This window comes from Diadema antillarum, unplaced genomic scaffold, assembly GCF_040938485.1.
Source record: "Diadema antillarum isolate AM-2024a unplaced genomic scaffold, OU_Dant_1.0 seq00001779_RagTag, whole genome shotgun sequence".
Taxonomy (NCBI): domain Eukaryota; kingdom Metazoa; phylum Echinodermata; class Echinoidea; order Diadematoida; family Diadematidae; genus Diadema; species Diadema antillarum.
In genome coordinates, this window is record NW_027272458.1 from 450171 (window position 1) to 477466 (window position 27296).

A 27296-nucleotide genomic window follows, 5' to 3' on the forward strand; every position below is an offset into this window, starting at 1 on the left:
ATGGTCAGTATGGAGGTTGAAAGAAGTGTCCCTACAGCTACATGCTTAGCACCCTGTCCCTAGCTTAGGCAGCTAGGCTATGACGAAATGAATGGCGGTGAATGGAGTGATGGACTATTTCGCAACAATGCCGAGATGGCCTTTTGGTCATACGCCATGAAATGCAAAGTCGGACGGCAAACAAGATACTAGGGACAAATTACAGTTGTTAATGACTAACAATAGGGCTACTCTTTCAGCTCGGTGCTGTGTCAGTGACAGTCAAATTTGCGCTTGCGGACCACCTCCGCTCACGCCGGCTCCGGACCCACCACGTCCGACGGATCGACCACCTCCTGCAGTGTGTTACCGTGAAGCAGCGTTGCCAGGTCCCAACAGAGCAAAATCACCAAAAGGCTTGTAAAAAATCACCAAAAGCCATCAAAAATCACCAAATTTGGAAAAAGCGTAGGTAAGGCTTCAATTTCAAGACAAGATTATGTCAATAAACCTTTATCAAACACTCTGAGCGAGTCTCGGTGCAATTTTCGGCGCGCCGTAGTCACACATACTAAATGCAAAATGTGTACGATGTGTATGGATATGTGAATGTTTGTGTGTGTCGAGTGACAAAAAAGGGGCACATCTTATGTTTCTAAAGGAAATAAGGGGAAAACTTTGGGCGAAATGCATTTTCGTTTTCAATTCGTGTGATTATTTTTCATTGGTCTAAAAATCACCAAAAAGTTACCAAAAATCACCAAATTTTGATTTGGTTACCAGGCTAAAATTTTGTCACCAAACCACTTCAAAAATCACCAAATTTCACCCTTTTTGGTTCCCGAAATCACCATCTGGCAACACTGCCGTGAAGTGTCAACGGGGCGGGGCGGGGTAGGCCCTAACCGCAGCAGCGACCCCATACGGACAAATACGTACCGTAAAGGGTTACTGTGTTACAGCGCCCCGCGACGGGGTTAGGTAGGCCCTATGATGTAGGACTATTTAAAGTTTATAGGCTATGTATATGATACTGTGTAATACTACGAGAGTCGGGGTATAACCGGGTACCAATTTGCTGCAGGGGTCCAGTTTGCGGCACCCCTAGGAATATCTAACCATATCTTCAAAAGTAGGTAGAAGGTAAAATTTACTTCTTTTTTTTTTCTAGGGAGATGTCTATTAAACGTTAAATTGTTTTATTTAAAGACGGAGAAGAGCTTGCTTTTGATACCAGAATCATGAAATAACTCGGATGATGGCCTTTGGCTTCATAGGATCTAATTCTAATTTAAACCGTCTGTGTCGCGCTGTTTTTAAAAAAGTATGACTTTCTTAACAAAACGTTGTTCTGTTGCTAGGCAACCACCATGGTCACCAGCATCATCCCTTGTTTGTATCTTTATACAAAATCTTACTATCAAAAGAGGCAGAGGCCTGGCATGGTAAGGAAGTCTTGTGTTTATTTGTGTTAAATATTCTAAAATTCATTACCTTTGTCAGTTTTAACTTTTGAGGATTGCAACAGTGACCAAAATGTCAGGGATGGGTCCGGTTTGCAGCACCCCTATGGGATTTACACACTTACCTGTACATGTCAAAATGGGTGGAAATTGATGAAATACATGCGATCTTGAAAAACTGTGAATTTGTGAAGGATCGAGATAATGAATCCAAATAACATTTAGGGTCTAGGTCTATAGACTATAGTGTTCAAACAATCTGAAAATTAGTTGACCATCAAAAAAATATTTCGTTTTTGCAAAATTTTAATGTTTGAAGAAATCAGGGGACATTGTTGTGTGGGGTGCTGCAAACTGGACCCTCCTGCCGCAAACCTGGTCCTCTTGGTGGTTGCAAATTTTCTGCATAATTGATTATTATGACTAAAAAGAATCCAACTCTAGGGTAATTGTCCACCATACAAAATTGTGATGCAGTTTCAAGAGGCCTGTGGTACCTCTTCCAATAAAAAAAAAGAAAAAAATTATTTAGGCCTAATTTCTGTTGCCCATTTTACCAGAATTCTGGTACTAACGGTTACTAAATACCCTTGAAAAGGCCTTAACCTGCCGCAACCTGGGTCCGCTACTCTAACACTAACAGTGATAGTATGTGTATTGTAATGGTTAAAGTATGGTTGACTAAGTTTTTCAATCAATAGAAACTTTAAATATCACGCAATTTGCCTGGAATTTTACTCACATGTGGAGAAAATATGGCAAAATTGTAAAATTGGCCCCACAGCAATATGCACGTGCACCCGGCTGTGTGTAAATTAATTTTACTGTTGGCAAACAAGGGTTAATAGGTTACATGTAGGTTTAACTGGGTTAGACAGATTGAGAAAGATCTGTCTGTTCAACCAAATACAGACCAATCTTTTGGTCAAGTTTAACTGTTACTTTAGAGTAAGCGTAAGGTTAGGGTTGTATTTATGGTTAAATTGGCTGTTAAATTAAATCAGATCCAGTCGAAGGACATTAAATTCCAAGAATAAAAGGTTGAAGAACAAAGGAAAAACGGGAAAAACATGAGAAAGGAAGGACGAACATAACTGCACCAGCGACCCCAACACGTACCATGTCGTACAGGGCCCCGCGCCGGGGTTAGGACGCTAGATGGCAGATGCTATGTTGTGGAAATTGGCCCCGTCACTGTTACAATCAATCCCACCTAAACGCCATTTGGTGGGGCCGCATTCATGAGTAGATCTATTCCTGTGGAAGAAAGCCCCACGGCTGTGCTAGTACCGATGAATGCCACACGATGGGGCTGATTTCACAAGTATGAATAGGCAAGCCACCATAGTTTTTAGTACAGACACGCGATGCAGTGGTGGGGCGTATTTCAGGAGTAGGTATCTCTATGCTGAAAATACTCCAAATTAAGCGCCTGCTTCAAACGCGTTGGGTGATAATCTCCTGCACTCAGTTGCTGTGTTATGACATAGATTTATTGCCTACGACGTTACTGTACTTTTGTTTTGGAATGGTTTGAAACCAACACCCCTACCCCCTATTGCCAACACCATGTGAAGTGCACATTTGTAGCAGCGTGTATTCATAATAATAATACATCTATGGTATCATTGTTTTGCTGTTGCTATTCATTATCATTCTTTAAATTTGTATTTGCATATTAATTTATATTTAAATCCCCAGTGAAGAAGAAGAAAAAAGATTAATTAATGCTATAAATAAAGGCCAAGGGGTGTCGGTTTCAATGTATTTTACACTCCCCCACTTGCCCCAGTGTTGATGTGTTGCCACGTCTAGAAGCTATTCTATACTATACTTTTGTACCACGGTACCTTGGCCCTCACTTAATGCAATCAACCAACCATATTTGTTAATTAGTCTATTACAAACAAAAACATACTCGTGTGTTCTTGAATTCGGGCTGCACAATTGTCAACCCATTCAAAATGTGTAGAGAAAATAGTGAAGATATTTTCGGGGGTTTAGAATTTGCGCTAGCCAATTAGTGGTGTGAAATAGGGTTTCCCGAAAATATTAACCCCATTAACAGTACCAATTTAGTAAATAACACAAATCAGGTCTGCACACACAGCACGCTGCTAAGACCATTCTAGCAAAAGAATCAAATTTTGGGTGCCGTCATACCACAATAGTAGCCCTAATTCAGGCCATTCTATCCCAGTTGCACAGAGGAATAAATGCATAGCTTCTTGGTGCACCGTCCACACATGTGTAGATCTATACAATGTCAAGTGCATGTCAAATTGAACTAGATTCATGGACGTTTTGTTCCTGTGCTGTAAGTGTGAGCTTGACTCCTGGGGACCATATTTGACAAATGACTTTCATCAGTGCTTGTAACACTATCAATTTTTCAGTTTTCTTAATCAAGTTTTTTTTTTCTTTCTTCTCCCGCTCCCCCCCCCCCCCCCCAAAGTGTTATAGATTTTAAAAAAAAGAAAAAAAAAATGGCTCCCGTTCCGATGAAGGAACGCAAGAAGATGGAGCTGCAGTGTGAATGGGGTAGCTGCCGGGAGAAGTTTGGCTCCAGCCAAGCCTTCACAGACCACCTCATCAAGCATGCGGAGGAGTTCATCGCGGGGCGGCTATCCATTGAGAACTGCCTGTCTGACACGGCGGATGATTCAGGTGAGACGCAGCGGAAGTTTCCTTTTTGGAGGGTCTTTTATTTGTAAAATACCTCTGTAATGTAGCGCATGATGTTCCCTGTGACATACAGGTTATGGATGACGTGTTTGTAATTTGTTTGTATGCCCACACATGTATAAAACACAGTGTAGCAGGAAGCAGGCATATCAGTAATGCACATGGTGCTAGATGATGAAAATGGGTCCACCGGTGTAGATTATTAAGTTCAATGTGAAGTATAATCAGTGTGGCGAGTTATTCTGCAGAATAATTGCATATCTCACTTTAATGAAGATTTTAGATGTGGCTGCTGATGTAAAGATGTACGACGGCTATGTAAAGATGTACAAAGGCTAAGTTTGTGGTAGGCATTTCTTGTCTGTGCTGTTTGTTTGGTGGGAGTGGGGAGAGGGGAGAGTAAGGCATCATGATACAGTTTAGTAGGCTTAAAATCTTTGTGAATGGATATATGGGAATGCATGAGTGCCCTTTCCGATGACTTTGTCCATAGCTGTACTCCATGATGACAAATTTAACAACTCCCAAAATTGTCTTTGGAAGTCTAGATTAAAAAAGATTAGGCTCACTTTTAACCTGTTCACTTTGGGAACCTTAGGGGTTGATATAGTACAGTGTATACAGTTTGCTGTAACTGCCTTGTCCTAGAGGAATACCAGTGCGAGTGGGCGGACTGCGGCCACGTGACGGAGGAAGGTTCCCCCGCCCTGCTGCGACACCTGCTCTTCCACGGCTACCACACGCGCATCAAGTGGCAGGGCACGGTGGAGCGTGAGCGCTGCAAGGTGGAGCCCTGCCAGCTGGAGTCCCACAGCCGCAACATCATCCCCGAGGTGCCCAACTCCTTCCGGTGCGGCTGGTGCGACTGTTCGGTGAGTTCTCATGGTGCGATCTGCGTCCCACGTGAGAGGGGTGGACAAGTGGGTGATGTTTCCCCTGTGCAGTTAAAAAGTGTTTGTACGAACGCATGTGTGCTCTTCAAAAGGTAGCAATTGACAGTTTGCAGAGATGTAACACTTTAACGCGTTGAGGATGGACTGATTGTGCTACAACATGCATTTCCCATAGACACCTGCCCGAGTATATTTGGGACTCGATCCTCAACGGGTTAGCCATCATGCTACTGGCAACTCCTATTATAGCGAAGTCTTCAGAACAAGCAGTTTTCTTTTATTGTATGACATTTCATGAAAGCAGAACAAGTAAAGTTTATAAAAATAGATAGATATTTATATTGGGATTTGAATTTCTACTTTGCTGTGACAAAATTTTGTTGCAACAGAATTCGTTGTAACAGTGTTGGTTTGTGTTTAGGAGAGTTTCAATAATGATTTGCCCTCAAAAAAACAACAACACAATAGAATATTGTTTCTCTTGATATCTGTGGTTACTTATTAGATATAATGCAATATGACATTTTGAGGTGGTTTTACTGAGAGGGTTGATTGAAGAGGGTGCTGCCACTTCTCAATGACAATAAGCACAACGTGAGCCCTCAATGACGTAGTTAATGTCAAGGCTTGGGTTTCACTTTCATGATATAACATCTTTCAGATCTAGTTCTTCTTTCTCCTGTGCTGCCTTCCCTTGAGGATTGTTCAGTGTAGATAATATGTGACTCTGCACCTCAAAACAAACAAAAAGTCGCCAGACATGAATTTTTAGTTAAGACCATATTCTGAAAGAGCAGACTTCAAGCTTTAAAATGATATATGACTCAAATCAAATGGACTCTCCTAACCTACATGTATCTAAATACTAGTATTGGAAAGAAAGCACAAACCCAGGAAAAGTGTGAACTGAGAAAAGAGGCTCTGAAGTACAGTGTCTATTCAAGCGCTTAATCTTTACCAAACTGTGCTTGCTGTGTGATGAATGGGACAAAAAAACAGGAAGTAAACCACCAGAGTAACAACAATGAAGGGATTATCAGATTAAACTGAAATTAAGCATGCCTCATTAACACATTCTGTCCATAATTAATGCTAACTTTTAAAGCAGTAGCACTATCCTTTCAAAATTTATTAAGAGTTGAAAGTGAAGAGTGTGGACAAGGTTTTTCAGAAATGAAAAAGGGATTCTAAAGACACACCTAATCACACTATTCTACCAAAAATGTTCAAGATAAACTGCTAAAAAATCACACTTTCCTGCCCGTTTTATGATACCAAATTTTAGCATAATGTAAAAGAAGACCCGCTCTTTCAGAAAATATGAAAAAGTCAAGTTCGACTAGGTTGACCCATTTCACTTATTTTCAGTCCTCACCAAAATCAGTGTGTGCGACTTTATGTTCGTTTTGAGGTGCACGGTCACATATGTACATTTATATTAAAGCTCCAGTTGCTCAAATGTGTGTAAGGATTTCCATCAACCTCCAAATGTAATTCACTTTATTGAAGTGTCTTTCTTTCTATCATATATTTTTCATCCAACCTTCTACAATCCAGTTTATCACCAACAATCCGGACTACTTCTACTGCCATGTGGAGATGCACGGCAAAATGGCGGAATGCAGCAAGGGCGTTTACGCATGCCAGTGGACAGGTATTGTAGAAGTATTTTGTCGCATCATGTAATTGGACATTACATTGTATAGATCTTATGTGGTATCCCAAGTCACCCTAAGTTGATAGCTGATGTTTGGAGAGTATTTATTAAAAACAAATCCAAAAACTGTGAAATGTTCCTGAGATGAAAGGTGAGGTTTTGCAGCATTTATGGGATAGAATCTCAAACATGGCTGCAGTATACTTTCGGAATGCATTTGTACCAGCTGTGCTAAGTCCTGTTTAACGTGTTTTATAGTACAGATATTATGTACATAGTGCATCGTGGCTTGCAAAGCATTTGCTTGATACAATTCTCTCAGAGAATTGATGTTTGTATACTTATCTTTGCATGTATGGAAATTAAGAATGTACGCTTGTATATGTGCATGTTTAACATACAAATAGTGAATGGTCATGAGTGCTAAGTCTCGTTCCATTGCATGAGTAAAGACCATACACTATTTGTTTTGTTTGTGGCCCACACTGATTGTTGAAAATAAAAAAAATATTTTAAAAGAATACAAATTGCACGGCTTAAAGTGAAAACAAAGTTCGGGTAAGGGCTTGAGAACCTGTCTGGCACCATTTCATATTTGCTTGCAATATATCGAAAGAGTCTACAAAGAAACTTACCTGGCTGATGCGGTTTGCCGGAATGATGAGTCGTTTTGGAGTATTTTGAGAAAAATAATCAAAGTAGGTTGACCAACTTTTATTCCAGAAGGCTCCAGACTAACTCGGCCTCAGGGAAAACTCGACCCTATTTCAGACAATTTACACACAGTTCGTGATCGCCATGTTCATCAGTACTCTATAATACTACGGGTACCAAACGAGGCCTTACTGAGCAGACAGGAAAGTGCATGCTAATCCTGTACAAAACAAATGGACAGCGCGCAGTCCTCAAGCCTACTAGTATACGCACATCACCTCAGTTGCTGAGACGCGCAGTCTTTGAAGTCTTTGAAGTTTTTGTTGTTGTTTATCAAGCGTCTTTGATTGTTTTTAGAGGTGCTTGAGAGGCGCACACTAATTTTGCATGCGCGCCAAAGAGGTTTTTGATGCGCGCGTTGTAACAACTCGGACCATTACTGCGAGTAGCCAGAAAGCTACAATGTAGTTTATACAGGCCACTCCCATATGCATAGTACAACACTGTACAATCCAGAGGGACAACCAATACAACTCATCCCGCCGTCAAGCAAAGCGAGGCCGAGTTATCCCTGAGTCCGAGTCTAATCTGACCCTGTTCGGATAAGTTCTGAGACTGAACGTTTTTGGTTAATATTTCCCATTTTCGTCGTTACCCATCGAATATCTTGTTATTACATCGTTATTCCGCACATTTCCAAGGCATACGTTCACATTTTGGAGCAAAATTTGACAACTTTTGCAGGCGTACCAGAACTTTGTTTGGGCTTTAACAATGGGTGCGTTCGAGCGCTCTAAAGCGAACCAAAGCGTACCGTACCGAACTGTGCCAGATTTGAAACGTTCAGCTCTCAGCTGTGTTGAGAAAGCGTACCTCATCAGTTATATTTAGAAAAGGTCACGCATTTTGTAGCAAGAATGTCATTCAGCTGGCGCTTGAACTTCTTACAGCTGTCCCAAACAAAGAGAATGATGTCTTTGATTGTGACATATGCGCATGATACACTGTACGCGCATGCTTTACAGCGAACTCTTGGAATGCTTTGAGCACATCGGGAAGTGGTCCACTTTTGGCTCGGTACAGTACGTTACAGTACACTTTAGGAGAGCACTCAGTGGCAGCATGCAATAATGCTTTTAATTGTATGTCTTGTGATGGGCAAGTGACAAGTTGGATGGCCAGAATCAATTTAGGGGTTGTATCATCATGCATGCTACAATGGACTCTGGACCGGCAGTTTTCTTCCGTTATATCGAAATTTTGTTATAACTAAACAAATAAACAATAAAAAACAAAGAGCCTGTAATGTTGCCTCCTGAATTTTTATTTCGCTGTAACCGGAATCTCGTTATAACCGTGTTTGTTATAACGGGAGTGCACTGTATTACCTCTGCCAAGGAAGGAGATTGTGTTTTTATCGGTGTTGGTTTGTTTGTCTGTTTGTAAAATAGCGAACAAATTTGTTAGCGAATTTGAATGAAACTTGCAGGAAAAGGTGATAATGACACAGGGAAGAGATGGTTAGATTTTGGTTGTGATCTTGGAACTTTTATGACCTTCTGAAGGATTTTTTTGTCAGATAGGATCAATGAACTTGGAGCTCAGACTGCGCATTTAATTTTTCCAATCTCACGACAGTGTGTGCTCTTTTCCTGAGAGGCGCTGTGCAGCTGGAAACTGATGATGCAAACAAAAGGATTCTGTTGGGAAAATTGGCAATTTTCAGCATGTGTGTATGGGTGGAAATGAGCGGGTCAGTGGAAGTCTGTGCTCTCCAAGTGCTTTTCTAGTTTTGTTTGTGTTTTGCTTGTCTTCCAGATTGCCACTCGAAGACGAAAAACATCTACAAGCTGAGGGAACACCTTCGTTGCCACTCCCAGGAGAAGCGCTTCGGATGCTCCCAGTGTGGTGGGCTCTTCAGCAACAGGACCAAGTTCTTCGACCACATCCGACGGCAAGGCATCCTTGATGGTAAAGTGGGTGGGAACAGTAGGCGGGGATAGCAGGCAGGGCAATAATTCGGCATGGATGTGGGCTGGGCAATGAGTGGGCGTGGTTATGGGCAGGGCAATAACTGGGCGTGGTTGTGGGCAGGGCAATAAGTGGGCATGGTAGTGAGCAGGGGCACTGAGTGGGCGTGGTAGTGGGCAGGGCCGGCTGCATGCTATCATACCTTCAGGGCCATGGTGGCATAGTGCCGACTGCGTGCCATCATGCCCACTTGTAGTATGTGACTGTATACCGTATTGCTTGCAGCGATTTTGAATTTGGAGGAAAGAATGTGAATTTTGTACATTTCCAACTTCTTGTTTCAATAGGAGTTTCTTTTTTTTTAATTATTATTATTTTTTTTATAATGTTACTACACACTCATTTGGCAACTGCTCTTCCTCTGCTGCTTTTGAGCCAAATCATCCCTATCTTTAACCCTAACTAGGCCGGGCTATTTAGGTAGATCATAGAGCCGGGGGGAGGGGGCCTCCCAGGCCCCCCCTCCAGATCTCGGCCATCGACCGCGCGATCGCGACAAAAATTCGCACACACATTGCCTATGATGTAATCTAAAGTACCACAAAGTTAAATTTTTAAAAAATTATCATTTATGCATAATGATGCATGAAATCAGACAATTTGGTATAAATCACTAAATAAAGCTCGAAATGGGCACATTTTTTGTGTAAATATTCTTTGTAGTGTCCTGAGCAAAGATCTGAGAAAAAAATTGTGCCATCTGAAAAAATTTCTTGTGTATTTTATTGTTTTTTGAATTTCTTATGTATTTCCTTGTTTTTTCGACTTTATGTTCTTCATTGTTTTTTCGATGAAACTTGTCTGCGACATTGTTCCGAACAAGAAAATATGTTATTGATTGATTTTAATCAATAAAACCCCAAAATAATCATGCTTTTATGAAATTTGCCTGTAAGCACAGTTTGCATTGAAATTGTACACGAATTCACGTTTTTGAGCAATTTTTGACATGCATGTACATATTTATGCACAACTTCGGAATCGCACGCCCGGGCATCGCAAATTTGGTGTCAAAAGATGCGGGAGACTCAAAAGAAAAATTCATGAAACGTCGCGGCGTTAGCTTTTTGTGTTAGCGATACATCGCGCGAAATTTCGAGGGGGGGGGGCCTCAGAGGCCCCCCAGGCCTAGTTAGGATTAAGTCAAACAGGGAGTTCTACAGCTTGTATTCATATTCCGTCAGTAATATTGTGAGTGTGTATGTCTCCCTCTCTTGTTATCACAGAGCCCAACTACCAGTGCTCGCATTGCTCCAAAGTCTTTGCCTCGGAGAGGCTACTCAGGGATCATATGAGGCATCACGGTGAGTGTTATATGTGCGCTATTTGTTTTATAACAATATTTACCTCCACCAAGGAGATTGTGTTCTTGCCAGCGTTGGTTTTTCTGTCTGTCTGTTAGTAGAATAACTAAAAAAAGTTGTAATTTGTAATTTGAATGAAATTTGCAGGAAAGGATTAGATGATTACATTTCGGTAGTGATCCCCATAACCATGTGGATCCAGGATGCCTTCAAAAAAACTAAGAAGGACACCAAGAGGTTACATCTATATACAGTAATCGAGAGAGCTGTTTTTTGTAGAGCTATCTCCTCCGAAGCCGTCGGCTTGGGGCCGCCCAGACTGGTGCCGTCGGCAGCGGGAGGGTCTCTTCTATTCGGTAGGCCGGGTTTTAGCCGCGCTCCTCCTCCGTGTCGACGTCGAGAGCGGTACAAAAAACAAAGAAAAACAAAAGACAAACAACAACATGCAGCGTTTGCGCGCTGGTGCGCTGGACTCCCGCTTCAGTGGCGAAAGCTCTATCATCGTTCTTGGACGCACACACACGCACACGATGCATGTATACGGGTTATATACAGCTCGCGCCAGCTTGCAGGCTCAGGTCACACACACAGAACTCTATACAATCTGTGGTAGCACAGTGGGCATTCACGCTGGCCCAGCTGATCGTTCGCGGAGATATGATACACGCACTACGGGTACGGGCAATATATCGCGGAGAGTGGTGGTGTGTACGTGTACATGCATTGAGCCTGTCGCTGTGTTGCATTGCATTATCATGATGCGTTCTCGGTACACGGGAAGCTACGAATGCCGTATTTTATTTCGCGAAACTACAGGATCATGTGCAGCTCAGCTACGTTATTTAGTTTACTCTCAAGTCGGGTATCATTGTACTCAGACTGTTTAGCAGTGATGTCGACGGCTATTAACATATCCACTTAAATTTTGTCCTTGCCGATCGTGCCTTTCCATATCAGTGCATAGCTGCTGTAAACATGAATATTCATAAGTCACGTGCGGACGTAAGGGAAAACCTCGCTTTGCCGACCGCCTTTTTTTGAAGTTACAAGTGGAAATTAGATTGGTGGTTCTATAGTCCTTCAAACCAAGTTTTGGTGATAAAAATAAAAAAGAGGGAGCAAATGAAGACAAAAATATTCTTCTTTTTCCCTCAACGTGGGGAAAAGAAATATTAAAGAAAAAACACGAGGTCCCGATATCCATGGATACCCACGGATGCCTATACTTATTAAACCTATAATGACTATCATCTCCCTTCCCAAAATAATATTTATTAAATGATGATACAATAATAGTGTTCATATAATAATGATAATAATGACAATGTACAGTCTGAAGCAGATAAACGGGCGAGGATATGTAAACATATTGTCGTTGTGTGTGTGTGTGTGTTGTTGTTTTTTTAAATGACGTGGTAAAATGAATATCATTCATGACATACGCCACTTTTCAGCTTTTTCATGAAGAGAAAAGATGTGTGTGCGTTGGGGCCAGATAGGGCTCATGTATTTTTTTTTTTCAATGGCTGTCGAGACTGAGGGCGAATGGCATGGGGAAGGGGGAGATATGCAGGGCAAAATGTCAATGGCACCCCCCCCCCCCCCATGCTTCGACGGGAAGAATCTTTGGTCAAAGAAGACAATCCTCGAATTTCCACGGGTGCTGCTTAAAGTTGATCCGTGATAACAGCAACGTCCCATTCCATGGACCGGCTCCTCAGCTCAGGGGCCCGTTGCATAAAACTCCAACCGGATTTTTTTTCCCGGTTGAAATCACAAAATTCCGGTTGGAAGCTCCCATCCAGAGTTTTTATGCAACGGATTTTACGTTCTTAGGTTAGCAACCTTAAAAAATTCAGGTTGGGCAAATCCCAACCTGAATTTTTTAAAGGTTGCTAAAAAAGTTTTATGCAACGGGACCCTGGGTCCCGTTGAGGAGGGGATGGCCATGGGTAGAAGAGGGTGCAAAAGAAGAAAGGAGAAAATAGTAAAGTTTTTTCTTTTTGAGTACTAAAAACGCAGCAAAAATGATATGAATAAATTAAAAAAAAATGTGAGGCCCTCAGACCCGTGGATTTCCACGGGTGCTGCTATCTACTATTATAATACTCGAAGTTGTTGTTGTTGTCGCGGCCTTATGTATTTCCTGTTTTATTCCGGCGTTGCTGGTTTTTCTATCTCCTCCCGAGCCGTCGGCTCCCGGCAGCTGCGACCGGTGCCGTCGGCCGCAGGAGAGTATCCTGCATCGAATGGCGCGGGTTTCGTCCCCGCTCCGCCTCCGTGTCAACGTCGAGGACGAAAAAGAAAAATTAATTAGATAGATGCATAATGCATTTTTGTGCGTGACGAAAGAGCCGAGCGTTTTAATATTCACCGATCCTGCGCTGGACTCCTGCTTTCTTGACCGTCGATCTTTTAGCTTGCAGTACAGTTGGATACTAAAAGATGATGGATGCAGCGAAATCTCTGACATCTTCCGGTGGACGCGCACGCACACACACAATGTACCTCACAGAACTCTACCCACTCTACACTGTGTGTAGAATTCTGTGATGTACCTTTGCCCCCGCCTGTCAATTACATGTATGTATTGACGATGGTTGCACGAAGCATGCACTATATCTGCGTGTGCGTGAGGTGGACTACAAGTTCATATACGTACACTTCGTCATTGGCGTCCCCAAATGAAGACAACGGACGTTGTTTTTTAATTGTATTTTGCACAACTGCAGGATACTATACAGCTCAGGTACTCCAGTACATCATTTTAATAGTTTGCTCGGCGTTTGCTCTCAAGTCGGGTATCATTCTATGCAGACTGTTTAGGACGGCTAAATATATTTGCCGATCGTGCCCTTCCATATCAGATTACACGCGCAGCTGTGTTCATTCGTTTACTGCAGAGCGGCTGTAAATACATATTCATAAGATGAGCGGACGTAGAGGAAAACCTCGCTTTGCCGACCGCCTATTACAAGTGGAAATAAAATGTGTGGTTCTATGGTCTATCAAACCAAGTCTTAGTGATGAAAATAAAAAAAGAGGGAGCAAATGAAGACGATTCTTCTTTCTACCATAACATGGGAAAAATATTAAAGAAAAAAAATACGAGGTCGTGAGACCCTACTCCCACGGGTGCCTATTAAACCTGATGACTATGATCTCCCCCTCCCCAGATGATAATGATGATAAAAATAATAATGTTGATAGTAATAATAATAATAATAATAACAGCAATAATTGTAGGCCTAATATTAACTATGATAATGTACAGTCTGAAGCAGATGAACAGATAGTTCTATCAAGCCAAGTTTTGTTGATTAAAAACAAAAAGGAGGGAGCAAATGACGAAAATATTTCATTTTTCTCTCATAACGTGGGGAAAAGAAATATGAAAAAAAAAAAACCGAGGCCTTGAGACCAGCCGTGGATTCCCCCGGGTGCCTGCAATAGGCTGCATGGATGCAAGAGCAGGGGATAATTGATATCAAAGTCAAAGTGTTAATATCTCCCCGTTTCGACGGGAACAATCTGTGGGCAGAACTCGGGAAATCTCATTTGCGTTTTGGGCAATTTTCCCTGAATGTTTTTGTTTTTTGCCCTGCGGATGTGGAAATGTGTATGACTGTGCGTGTGGGAGGGGGGGGGGGGGAGGGGGAGGGGTGAGGGGCAACAAGACAACTGTTGGACTTCAACGGGTGCAAATAACCCCTCGAAACTCAAGGTCTATAATAAAAGCAAGTAGTGGCGGGAATGAGCCCTACCAATGGACCGGATCGCCGGGCACATACTACAAAAATGTACCGTAATGTTAAATTTCTGGGAAGTGTGGTCATTTAAAAGACAGCACAATTAATGAAAGAATGAGAAAACTTTTCTTTTTATTTCTTCAATAAAAATGTGCAAAATCGTGTTACGAGAAAAAAATAAAACCCCTCAGACCCGTGGATTTCCACGGGTGCTGCTAGTGCTTATTATAATTGCTAGAAGGCAGATTATTTATTCAGTATTCTCTGCATGCGCCTCTGCATCTTTCAAACTCTGGTCACGTCAAAGAGTTTAGGCATACTCTGTGTTGCATCAATCTTGGCTACTGATCTTGCCCATCGTAGTAACAGCCGGGCAATGCTCCTTGTGATCAAAGAAATTATGTATGTCGCCCTCTATAGGTAGTGAGCATGTGATCTGGTCGTTGTGCTCCTAAATGTGGACTCGTCTCTGTGCTTGTGAATACAAGGCACTGAATTCAGAAATGGAAAGACTACCTGGTCTATATCAGTCTCTAATGCCTTTAAAATATGCCCCAGTCACATGGACATCCTGGCCAACCCAGACCACCCCAGATCTGATCCAGGGTGATCTGGGGAGAGATCCGTATTGATGTCTTGGACATCCTTGGACATCCGTGTATGTCTGTGTAGATGTGGGGACATCCAGGAGGCCAACATGGCAACTTTTGGAGGTCAAAAACATCCGGCGTCATCCGCGGATTGCCATGTTTGCAGAGCAATCCGGGGTGGTCCGTGTGGCTGCAGTGTAGCTGCGGTATTGATCGGTGTAGTTTCCGTGTTTGTCTGTGTAGACGTTGCACTCTTCCGGCCTTATCTGTGTAGCAAACGCGTTGATGCCATGTGTACAGTCATACCAACGCTTGTCGACACTCCATCGAGGTCAAAACTGTCCCGGATCTTCCCGGATCTCCCCGGATCACCAAGTAGATACTTGATCATCTGTGTCCATATCGCTGGTGGGGCGACTACAAAATGTCAAATGTTCAGGAGAGCCAAAAAACATGGCGGCCAAAGCACTATAGCGAATGGGATAGCCTTTCCTTTGACATGCCGTGGTGGCTTCATTTTTGGAGCAAGACAGTTGATATTTGGACAGGACATCACTGAACCCATTATTTGACTATTGATCCAAAAAAGTCATTTTCACCAAAATTGCAGATACAAGGCCTTGTCACCCCAGCGGACGATATGTGACTGGGTCCTTAGGCCTTTTCTACTGGAGTTGCACCATTTTATCTATACATGTCATTCCTTAATTTGTTTGTCTACTTCAACACAGTCAATCACTACAAGTGCCCATTTTGCGACATGACGTGTCCAGCGCCCTCAGTGTTGAAGAAGCACATCCAGTGGAGGCACTCTACTGACCGGCCTTTTTCTTGTGAGCTCTGCCCACACAGGTAAGAGGTGCCTTACTCACCTTTTTCTGATTGGCATAGCCCAAGAGTAACAGTGTAACACATGTTGAAAGTTGGTCTGTTCCATTGAAATTTGGGTGTGTTTGTCACAACTCCTATAGTTATACACCCTCCTCCTCAAAAAAAAAAAAGAAAAAAGAAAAGAAAATATAAAAGGATTTTAAAAGAAATGTATTTACCAAAAAAAAAAGAAAGATTCAGTCTCCCCCCTTTACCTCAAGTTTGATGGATATATTGGGAGAAGCAATGCATAGAGTTTTGGATTTAAAAAGACTACAGTTCTGGTTGAGGTGAGGATTTAGCTTTTAAGATTTTGTGAGATATTTAGAAACCACTCTATAAGATGTCAAAGAGCATGCAATTGTAGGGGTATCAAAAGTTTATTTGATGAAAATTGGTATTCAAATGGCTGAGATATACCAAAAACAAAACAAAATATACAAATATACAAATACACCAAAACAAGTTGAAATAAAGAGATCTTTAATAAAAGGCGTGGACTGTTGCCTTTCATCATTATCCTTTTTTTGGATATCTCGGCCATTTGAAAACCAATTTTCATCAAATAAATCTTGATTCCTTCTTAGAATTACATACTTTTTCATATTTCATAAGAGGTTCTCATTATCTCACTTATGAATGTTATAAACCTGAAACCCCACTTCAAACAGTACTGTACAGTTCCTTTGATATACACTATTGCATTGACATGCAAGTATTCCCATCAAGGTTCAGTTGCCATTGAAAAATTGATATTTAGAGGTTTATACCTACACGTATACCTCTTTAAAAAATTGAAAAAAAGAAGAATGATAAAAAAGGTAATGATCACTGATGCAGTATAATGCATGATCCTTTAACCTGTTGAGAACGAGTCCCAAGTTTACTCACTCAAGCATCTATGGGAAAGTGCGTGTTGTTTCAAAATCAAATTGTCCTCATCGGGTTAAAATGGCACTGAGTGCCCCGCTTGCTGTGTTGCAGAGCAAAGACGCGGACAGACATGCGGCGCCATCTCGAGAGCCACAACGCAGAGGACGCCTACCAGTGTGATGTCGAAGACTGCCAGTTCGTCACAAAGTCGCTGAGTGCCTTGAGGGCGCACTTCAGACTTCGCCATGCGGTAAGAAGTCACCACACTACTACTGTAAAAGTGGAAATTTTTGTGGTGTTGAAATTCTTTGCACATTTTGCACAACCAGAAACTAGTACAAAAATAAAAGCACACAAATATTTGTGCTTGCCATATGTTTCAGGAGTTGATGTCTTTTTTCTGCAGAATTAAGAACACACAAAACTCTTCTTACCTGGCCGAGAGCAAGAAATTAGTCGCACAAAAATATCCACTTTTACAGTACTTCTTTTTTTGAGGGGAGGGGAAACCCCTCTGAAATGATTATGCAAGATTTACATAGCCTGTAATATAAATGTTTTTGGTGCATAAGTAAATTGAATCACAGAAATGTGAAAAACTAATAGTTATAGAAAACCAAATGTCCAAGCCCCCTTCCTAATATCGTAATACCATTTTGGACACTTTGTGTACAATTGAAATGCAGCTGAAGAGGTCTGAAGTAGTCAGACAATGGCGATAAGGAATCAAAGAATTTTATCTGCGTGGGCAGGATGTATGTCTGTGAAATTGTATTGTCCGATAACTCTTCACAAGAGTCACAGGTCAACCAGTGCAGTCTTTGTCTATGTTCTAAATATTCCTGTACAAATGACATTTCATTTGAATCAACCCTGTTTGCTAGACTGTCATGTTTAACCCATGGAGGACGAGTCTAGAGTATACTCAGGCAGGTGTCTATTGGAAATGCATGTTGCAGCAAGATTAACCCGTCCTCAATGGGTTAAAGTTGTCAAGATGTCTCACTGTGAGATTGTCTTTGAAAATAAGTGAGTCAATTTTCAATTTTAATACCTAGCTGGGAGATAAAGCTTCTTCCCGATGAGTACTGGTATATTGAAATTTGAAATGTCATGAAAATTCCTTGAATATTGTTTGACATTTATTTAGTAATCTACTCTCAAATTGATAGAATAGTAATGTATGCTCTCTCCTCTGGATGCAAAAGAAATGTGAACATGTTCAGTAATAATGATACAAATTCGACAGAAAGTCACACCCCTTGATTTTACATGAAGACTCAAGAAAGGTGAGACGGGTCAACCCAGTCAATTTTTCGTTTTACATATTTTATGAAAGAGCTATTCTTCTTCTGCATTATTCTTGAGTTTGGGATCATAAAAAAGAATGGGATAATGGGTTTTCAGCAGTTTTTCAACAACTCCCTTTTTTGGTAGAGTAGTGTGATCAGGTGTGTCTTAGAGGCCCCTTTTTATTTCTTGAAAATCCTTTGCACGCTCTTTACTTTCAACTCTAATAACTTTTGAAAGGATACCCAGTAGTGCTACTGCTTTGAAAGTTTACATTGATCTTGGGAAGAATGTGTTAGATAGAGCATGCTCAATTTCAGTTCAATCTGATAATCCCTTCATTGTTAATGCTGCCATGGTTTACATCCTGTCTTTTGTCCCTCTCATCACACAGCTTGCATGGCTTGGTAGAGATTAAGCGTTTGAATAGACCCTGTACTTCAGAGCCTCTTTTCTCAGTTCACACTTTTCCAGAGTGTGTATTTTCTTCCCAGTATTTAGATAGGTTACAGTGTATGAGAGTCCATTTGAAACGAGTTATACATCATTTTAAACCTTAGAGTCTGCTCTTCCAAAATTCAACTAAAAATTCATGTCTGGCAACTTTTTTGTTGGTTTTATGGTGCAGGGTCACAAATGATCAATTTTCTATTCATCAAAATGTCCTTGTCTTACTGTAGTGACGACTTCTTTTTCTAGTGTTTGAAGAAAAAAAAAGCTTACCTGTTATAGACAGAACAGGAAAGCAGTGAGATTTCTTTTGATAGCAATATTTTGCAAACAATTTCAATCTAATGTGCACTCCTTTACTCAAAGTTTGCAGCGTGCTTGTAGTATGACCTTTGACTTTTGACCTGCTCTGACCTATCACAGGAGATGGAGACCCAGCGCTACATGTGCCACGTCTGCAACAAGAAGTTTGCGCGAGGGAACAACCTGACAAAGCACCTCAAGGACAAGCACCGCTTCAAGTGGCCCTCGGGTCATGTGAGATTCAGGTCTGTTTACAAGCACAGCAGTACCTGCACTCAGCTGGCCAGGGGATCCCCTATGGAAACACACACTTACGGGACTAAAGCTCTTAGCTTAAAGTAGAAATGTTGTTTGCTGCTCTTCTGTTGAGATTTTGGAGCCGCTATGTCAAATCTGTATTTTTAATGTTATCATTATGTCTTCTTTTAGTGTGTTTCTGCACCCTCCCCCCCCCCAAAAAAAAAGGTACAACAACCAAACGAAGATAACCTGTTTGTAACCTATAGTTGTTAATACAAGTACATCTTATATTTTTTCTAAGTAATGAATAATCTGTCCAGTGATGATGGATATGAAGGTTATGAAAATCAAATTAGAAGTCATTGATTTATGGAACACTGAGTCATGTATTAGCAATAACTATTTTCTGTCATTGTTTATGTTTTTATCTGATGGCGGGAACATAGACAAGTCAATGTCCTATGGTGTGCCTGTATTCACAGTTGTGGGATGACTTGATCCAATCTTATCTTTTGCGAGGAATTCATGGAAATCAAAGTTTGCTAGTGAAGGTAGTGGAAAGTCACCAAATTTTGCTGTAGAAAAAATGACTCTTGATTATTTTGAGTTCTCCCCTCCTGCCTGACTGCTTCCATCAGATACAAGGAACACGAGGATGGCTACCTTCGGCTCCAGACGGTGCGCTACGAGAGCATCGAGCTCACCCAGCAGATTCTGCAGGAGAACCCCAGCTCCCCCCAGCAGCTCCCCACGGTACCGGAGGAGGATGTGGGCGGAGCACCGCAGCAGCAACAACAACAGCAGCAGCAGCAGCAACAACAACAACAGCAGCAACAACAGCAACAGCAGCAACAACAGCAACAGCAGCAGCAGCAAGAAAAGGGAGCAGAGTCAACCACTGAGATGGACAAGCAGGGGCTGGATCAACCCTCAAAGGTAATGCTAGTGTGGGCCATGTAGTATACTGAGTGTTTTTTAACCTGTTGAGGACAGGCTGATTTTGCTACAGTACGCATTTCCCGTAGATCCCTTGCCGAGTATTTCGGGACTCCTCATCAGCTGGTTATTTAAAGGGGCATAGTCCCGGTAGTGTAGAGGGCACTGTTGATGATACTGTCGATCACCGTTAGCATTGATACAAAGATTACCGAAGTTGAGCTGTCATGGAGAGTAAAGTGCGTAGGTGTTGCTAAGTAACGTTGCCTTCGTTGTCTTCTCTGCGCATCGCGCAGTCTGTAGTAATGCTAGGGTGCGTGCATATGTACTTGTTATTATGACATCACAAAAGAAGTTTGCTAAAGCTGTCATTCCCCTCAGCCGAATCATGAGCCGAACTGTGATCGGACCACTGACTACAGTGAATCGGACTTCTTTGGACCCGGGGAAGTGGGCCAAAGCGTAAGCGCTAAAGAGGAGTCGATAGCGTAGGTCTCTACAGGAAACTTGCGCCGTGCGCCCGCGTATGCATTGGACTAAAACACCGGGACCATGCACCTTTAAAGGACCTGGTAAGGTGGGGATGCATGGTGACCACATTGCATCGATCTTCATCCACTACCCACCAGGGTTTGTTAAAAAACCACAAATGGTGCATCGGAGCGTACGCTCATCAGTATGGGTCAAATCCAGTCAAGATTCTGCGGGCATGTGTGTACTGACATAGAGATCAGTGATGAAGTAGTACACAATTTATTACAGGGATTCTTGAATGTATCCAAGCCGGGCCAGCCTTGCCATTCTATGGTATCGCTTTATCATTACGGGGTTTAGTAATATCTTACCTCAGAGTGTGGTTATTATTGAATCGTGGTTAATGGGTATATTATTCTTTAATATTGTTGTAGATAATGCTATGCTGATTATAGTTTGCATTTCACAAGTGTATATGCAATTATTGCAGTTGCCAATTGCCAAAATGTTTGTTACTATCAACATCATTAGTTTATCAGGATTTGATTTTGAAGTGAAGATTCACAGGATGAACATGTTCGCATGCCACACCTTTCTTTATTTCAGTTAAGTGCTGAAGATTCTACCAGCCCATCTGTGCCAAACTCGGACAATGTTCCATACGAACTTCAGTATCTGCAGGACGAACAGGGGCGCATCTACGTTGTCAACTGCACCGGTAACGTCCGGCACAAGAGACTCGAGCGTGGCGTTGAAGGACAGGATGGCGTGCTGCCGATGGAGGAGGTGTACCAGATTATGTACATGAACAAAGAGAGAAGCTCTCAAGCCACCGCACCAAGCCATGTGGACAGCGCGGTAGCTGGGGGCACGACAGCTGACGATAATGGTGTCACGACAGCTGACGATAATGCTGTCACGACAGCTGACGACAATGCTGCCGCGAACAGTCCGGGTTACCAGACCGGAACAGTTGTTTTAGAAAGTGGCGGTCAGCCCATCTCACTCAGACATGCCCAAGAAGAGGTCCGCGACGCATCTCCGGAAATGGGGCCAGTCCGCGCATTCCCGATCGAGCAGATGCAGAGCATCGACGAAGCGTCGGACCGTGAAAGCGGCGGGGAGCCGACCCCGAAGAAAGCGCGCTTCGAGTCCGAGAATGTTCTCCCGACGATCAGTGAGGACGAGCGACTAAGGAATCTCTTCCCTAGTCTGGAGGACGACAGAATGGCGATGGCAGTAGAGGCCATGACGAACTTATCGAGAGGCTTCACATCTCTCTAAAAGTCTGCCACTAGAGGGCTCTCTTCCCCCGTGTTCCTTGCCATCTTTCCAACAACATATTTTTTTGCAACTGATTTCGTGCAGCGCAAGTTGTTCCAGGGAAAATCGGTCCCAAATTCCAGTTGGATTGTCACGCGCAGTTGAATATCGCTCTTTTGCAACCAAACACGTCTTCCCAAAAAGACAGAAGTCTTGTTTTCACAATATATATGCGTCTTGATATTCTCATGACGTCGATGAAGTTGAAAAGCAAAGCAATCTCTTCTCTGTGACAAAATCAGAGCATGCGCCTTATCCATATGGATGTCTGTAAGGCAAACATTGTATTCAGGGGGTTACAATGTAAACTTGATACAATGTAATCTGTGGCATGGCATTTTGATAAGCAAGTACTGTATATGCTATATATTTAGCAAGCCCAAGTCTTTCACGAATTAGGACTTCATGATGATTTTATGAGTACATTAGTGAAAGTCATGATCGAGGAGTACTGTAATATCACCCCCTTGTTCATGTACTGAGTACCAGTACTCATTCATCCGGGATCAGAGTTAATCTCTTTGCGTGTTGTTAATTTTGCAAATACCACCGTATGCAAGTAATTTGTGAAAGGAAAAACCCTGCAAAATATCTAGCATATACAGTATAGTGATAAAAGTAATGATGGAGTTTATCATGGTGGTCATGATGATGATAATGATTATGACACAACAAAACCAATAGCAAAATTTAAAAACAAATCAAAACAAATCAAAACAATTGTGAGTGCATTGAGGGCAGACCAGAATAGACTTTTGGAAAACAGCCTTTGCAGGAACCACCTATTTTGTTTCATTGCTGTGTGTTCATGTTCATTTCCAAGGCCATTGTAGGTGGATAGTCGGGTCTGTTTTAATGCATTGTTGGTCCTCCAAATATTTGTTTATGTAACGTTTGAAAACATGGTGCTTGATTGGTAGGATTGATAGTTCTGCTTCAAGTGTCTGAAGGTGTACTTGAAGCCCAGATGTTATTTTGAGAAGTTCTCTTATGAATGCCATTCCTTTCGTTATGCCAAAATGATGGAAGAGATCATGTGGTACTAATTTAACCACAAGTAGGCTGGGGGGCTCCGAGGCCCCCGCCCCCTCGACATTCCGCGAGATCTTTGTCACCATCGCAAAAAGCTATCGCTGCAATGTTTCATTACTTTTTTCTTTCAAGTCTCGCGCATCTTTTGACGCCAAATTTGTGATGTCTGGGTGGATGGGTCCAAAGTTACGCATAAATATGTACATGTATGTCAGACCGAAAATTGCTCAAAAACATGAATTCATGGACAATTTCCATGCAAACTGTGCTTGCAGGCAAATTTCATAAATTATGCATGATTATTTGGGGGTTTTATTGATTAAAATCAATTAATATCATATTTTCATGTTCGGAACAATGTCACAGACAACCCTTCGATGCTGAATATTGCCGGTTTTTTAATGACATATTTAGCAATGGTGCTTAAAGTGCCCCATAGTGCTTACAGTATATGCCTAATCACTTTACTGCCTATAAACATTTTAGGTTGATTTTCTGTAATGTGTCTGGCTAATGGCCAGATTTTTGTCAGTTTCTGTGCAAGTTACTCGTAAAGAACTTTGGGAAAAATGTGACCCTGCATCACAAAACCCACAAAAAGTCACCAGATGTGGATTTTTAGTTAAGGACAGATTCTAAAAGAGGAGACTCTGAGCTTTAAGATGACGTATAAGTCAATTCAAATGGACTCCCCTAACCTACCTAAATACTGGAATGAAAGCACACACTCTGGAAAAGTGTGAACTGAGAAAAGAGGCTCTGAAGTACAGGGTCTATTCACACGCTTAATCTTTCACCAAGCTGCGCTAGCTGTGCCATGAAAGGGACAAATCACAGGATGTCAACCACTGGAGCAACAACAATGAAAGGATTATCAGGTTAAACTGAAATCAAACATGCTCTATTAACACATTCTGTCCATGATTAATCCCAACTTTCAAAGCAGTAGCATTTTTCTTTAAAAAAGTTATTGGACTTGAAAGTGAAGAGTGTACAAAGGATTTCAAGAAATGAAAAGGGGCCTTTAATGCCTCTCTGATCATTCTACGGTAACCCCCAAAAAGGGGTTGTAGAAAAACTGCGGAAAACAGACTTATCCCATTCATGCTATGATTCCAAACTAAAGAATAATGTAGAAAAAAGATAGCTCTTTCAGAAAATATGAAAAACTCAAGATTGACTTAGTTGACCCATATCACCTGTTTTGAGTCCTCGCGTAAAATCAAGGGGTGCGACTTTTTGTTTGTTTCTGATGCACAGTCACATATACAGTGTACATCAGAAGCAGAGAGTAGGGGAATTCAAACATATAAAACTAAGACAACTAACATGCCACAGCTTCATTAGGTCTTCTAGGTGGAGGGTCATATTTAGTGAGAATCAAGTTACTAGCTTGTTTTGGTTTTTTTTTTTTTTAGATCCAAGCTTATCATTATGGACAAATTTTGCACAAATCATGTTTTATTTGAGATCATCCTCAACGACAACTCTCCATGACTTTTTGTGCTAATTATAATTTGTTTGTGTGCTGTAGTGTGTCCTGATATGTATGTATTCCTTATCATGTTGTTTACACAGTGATTTTTGTAAGTGGAAAATGTCTGACTCAAAACTTAGTTTTAATGACTGACATTAAACTCAGTCTGAAATAATTACTTGAGTGTGAATCATGCACATTGTACTCTATGTGACCCTACATCCAAAAAACACCAAAAAGTTGCCAGACATGGATTTTCAGTGAAGGGCAGATTCTGAAAGAGCAGCCTCTAAGCTGAAAACTGAATGTATATCTCAATATAAGTGGACTTTCCTAACCTACCCAAATAATGGAAGGAAAGTACACATTTTGGAAAAGTGTTTACTGAGAAAAGAGGCTCTGAAGTGTAGGGTCAAATCAAGCACTTAAAGGACAAGTTCACCTTCATAAACATAAGGATTGAGAGAATGCAGCAATATTAGTAGAACACATCAGTGAAAGTTTGAGGAAAATTGGACAATCAATGCAAAAGTTATTAATTTTTCAAATTTTTGTGTTGGAACCGCTGTATGAGGAGACTACTATAGCTTATGAGTCATATGCGTACAACAGTATAAAGAAAATGTAAAGAAAATTTAACATATTTTCACTTTTTTCGCATAACAAAAGAACACTTGACTTGCCTCTTTCTAAGGGCAGGGGGAATAATATTACCCATAACATATGTCGGTAACGAGTCAAGGGAATGTGTACTTTTTTCAAAAGATGGAATTTTGTGAAAATCTCTTTATATTTTCCTTATATTGTTGTACGCATGTGACATCTAAGTTATTCATACACTGCAGTAGTCTTCTCATCCAGCGGTTACTGCACAAAAACTTCAAAAATTCATAACTTTTGAACGGATTGTCCGATTTTCCTCAAACTTTCAATGATGTGTTCTACTAATATTGCTACATTCTCTCAATCCTTATGTTTATGAAGGTGGACTTGTCCTTTAATCTTACTGTGCTGTGCTCTGTGCAAGCAATGGGACAAAAGACAGGATGTAAACACTCTGCAGGGCAGATTAAGCTGACATTTTCTTCACATACTAGACACATTATTTCCATAACTAGTATACAGTATGTACTAACTTTGAATGCAGTAGCGCCGTCTTTTCAAAATTTGATCGAGTTGAAAGTGATGAGTGTGTAGAGGGTTTAAAAAAAATGAAAAGAGGCCTGTGTAAAGACATTCCTAATTGTACTGTTCTACCAAGAAGTGTAGAAAACTGCAAAAAAAAAAAAAATGAATAAATATCCATGTGTCTTGATCCCAAAATGTTCAATTTTATAGAAGAATTGCTTTTTCAGGAAAAAAAAAAGGAGATTGACTACTGGGCTGACCCATTTCACGTATTCTGAGTCCTCACATAAAATCAGGGCATGCGACTGTATGTGACTGTGCACCACAAAACGAACAAAAAGTCACAACTCTTGATTTTACGTGAGAACTAGAAAAAGGTGAAATGGGTCAACCAAGTCAATCTTGAGTTTTCCTATTTTCTGAAAGAGCTATCCTTTTTCTCCATTATCCCTAAGTTTGGGATCATAACAAGAATGGGAAAGTGTGTTTTCAGCAGTTTTTCTACAACCCTTTTTTGGAAAGTATACTGTGATTACGTGTGTCTTAGAGGCCCCTTTTCATTTCTTGAAAATCCTTTGCACACTCTTCACTTTCAGCTCTAATAACTTTTGAAGTGATAGTGCTACTGCCTTGAAATTTTGCATTAATCACAGACAGAATGTGTTAACAGAGCATGCTAAATTTCAGCATAATCCCTTCATTGTTATTGCTCCAGTGGTTTACTTCCTGTTTTTTGTCCCTTTGATCGCACAGCTAGCACGGCTTTGTAAAGATTAGGCACTTGAACGGACCCTGTACTTCAGAGCCTCTTTTCTCAGTTCAAACTTTTCCAGAGTTTGTGCTTTCTTTCCAATATTTAGATAGGTTAGGAGAGACTATTTGAATTGAGTTATACATCATTTTAAAGCTTAGAGTCTGCTCTTTGAGAATCTGCACTTGACTAAAAATCCATGTCTGACGACTTTTTGTTGGTTTTGTGGTGCAGGGTCACATTTGTTGGTTTTGTGATACATGTTCACACAGTTATGCTGTTATTAAAAAGTACAAAGCCTCTTCATGTTCAAAGTTACTTTGCTGAATGGGGGTAAACCCAAACAAACAAAGGATGGCAGGACACAGCTTGCCAGGGCCTACTTTTATATGTGACAATTTATTGAATAAGAACATGTTAAGGCTGAAATATTGATAGGCTTCCACTGACAAATATACTTGCCTCTTTATCAGTGTAGCCTACGAGCCCAATCTACCTGCAGGTACAACTTTTTGCAACTTTTGCTTGAGAGAAGCAATAGTATCAGTCAATGTTGATAGTTAAGGAGGTATCTCACTGAGCGACAAATGTTTGCAATTGTAGCTGATTTTAAGTTTCGTCAGGGTTCGTAAACAGTTGCAATGAAGTTCGTGAACAGTTCTCATTGTTGCAAGAGTTTTTCTTGTTGCGAAGAAATTTTGAAATCGTCACTCAGTGACACTGCTTAGGACGTTCTTGTGTCTTGGCGTGGCATAATTTTATGCTACAATATTGTATGAATTTGTTATTATTTATTGAATCTCAATCTTGGGTGCGTGACTGATTGGTGATTGTAGAAGTGTTTAGAGAGGAAAAAAACCATTGTATGTTAACAAATTATGTCATGTGGAAATAAAGATTGCAATATCATTTTTTGAGAAACTACAGTACAAGTGTAATGTATCAAGCTGTCTTGTGTATAAACCTATTGAAGAGTTTGTTTGCAAAAACCGATAAGTCCATTTTTGAAGATTTTGAAGTATGGTCTCTGTCATAAAGTACAAAATAATACCTTTTAAATGATATATTGTTTACTACATGTACATATAAAGGTACATTTTTGAAGTTATGGTCAAAAGAAGCAAAAATTTTCTGATTATTCTCT

At 41.1% G+C, this 27296-nt stretch overlaps 1 protein-coding gene across 1 annotated transcript; it reads left to right on the forward strand.

The window, feature by feature from the left end:
• Positions 1 to 3928: 3928 nt before the first annotated feature.
• On the forward strand, positions 3929 to 21725 carry LOC139712260 (histone H4 transcription factor-like). Its single transcript, XM_071624100.1, has 11 exons — positions 3929 to 4109; positions 4776 to 4999; positions 6578 to 6674; positions 9150 to 9302; positions 10589 to 10666; positions 15737 to 15857; positions 16860 to 16998; positions 18912 to 19036; positions 19670 to 19755; positions 19843 to 19967; positions 21048 to 21725. Exons 1-11 carry the CDS (start codon positions 3929 to 3931, stop codon positions 21723 to 21725), a joined length of 2007 nt encoding a protein of 668 aa, XP_071480201.1.
• Positions 21726 to 27296: the final 5571 nt, after the last annotated feature.

Coding starts and splice junctions, on each gene's coding strand:
- LOC139712260 (XM_071624100.1), top strand. CDS start 3,929: ATGGCTCCCGTTCCGATGAAGGAACGCAAGAAGATGGAGCTGCAGTGT. Junction 6,675..9,149: donor TTACGCATGCCAGTGGACAG/GTATTGTAGAAG, acceptor CTTGTCTTCCAG/ATTGCCACTCGAAGACGAAA. Junction 15,858..16,859: donor TGTGAGCTCTGCCCACACAG/GTAAGAGGTGCC, acceptor GCTGTGTTGCAG/AGCAAAGACGCGGACAGACA.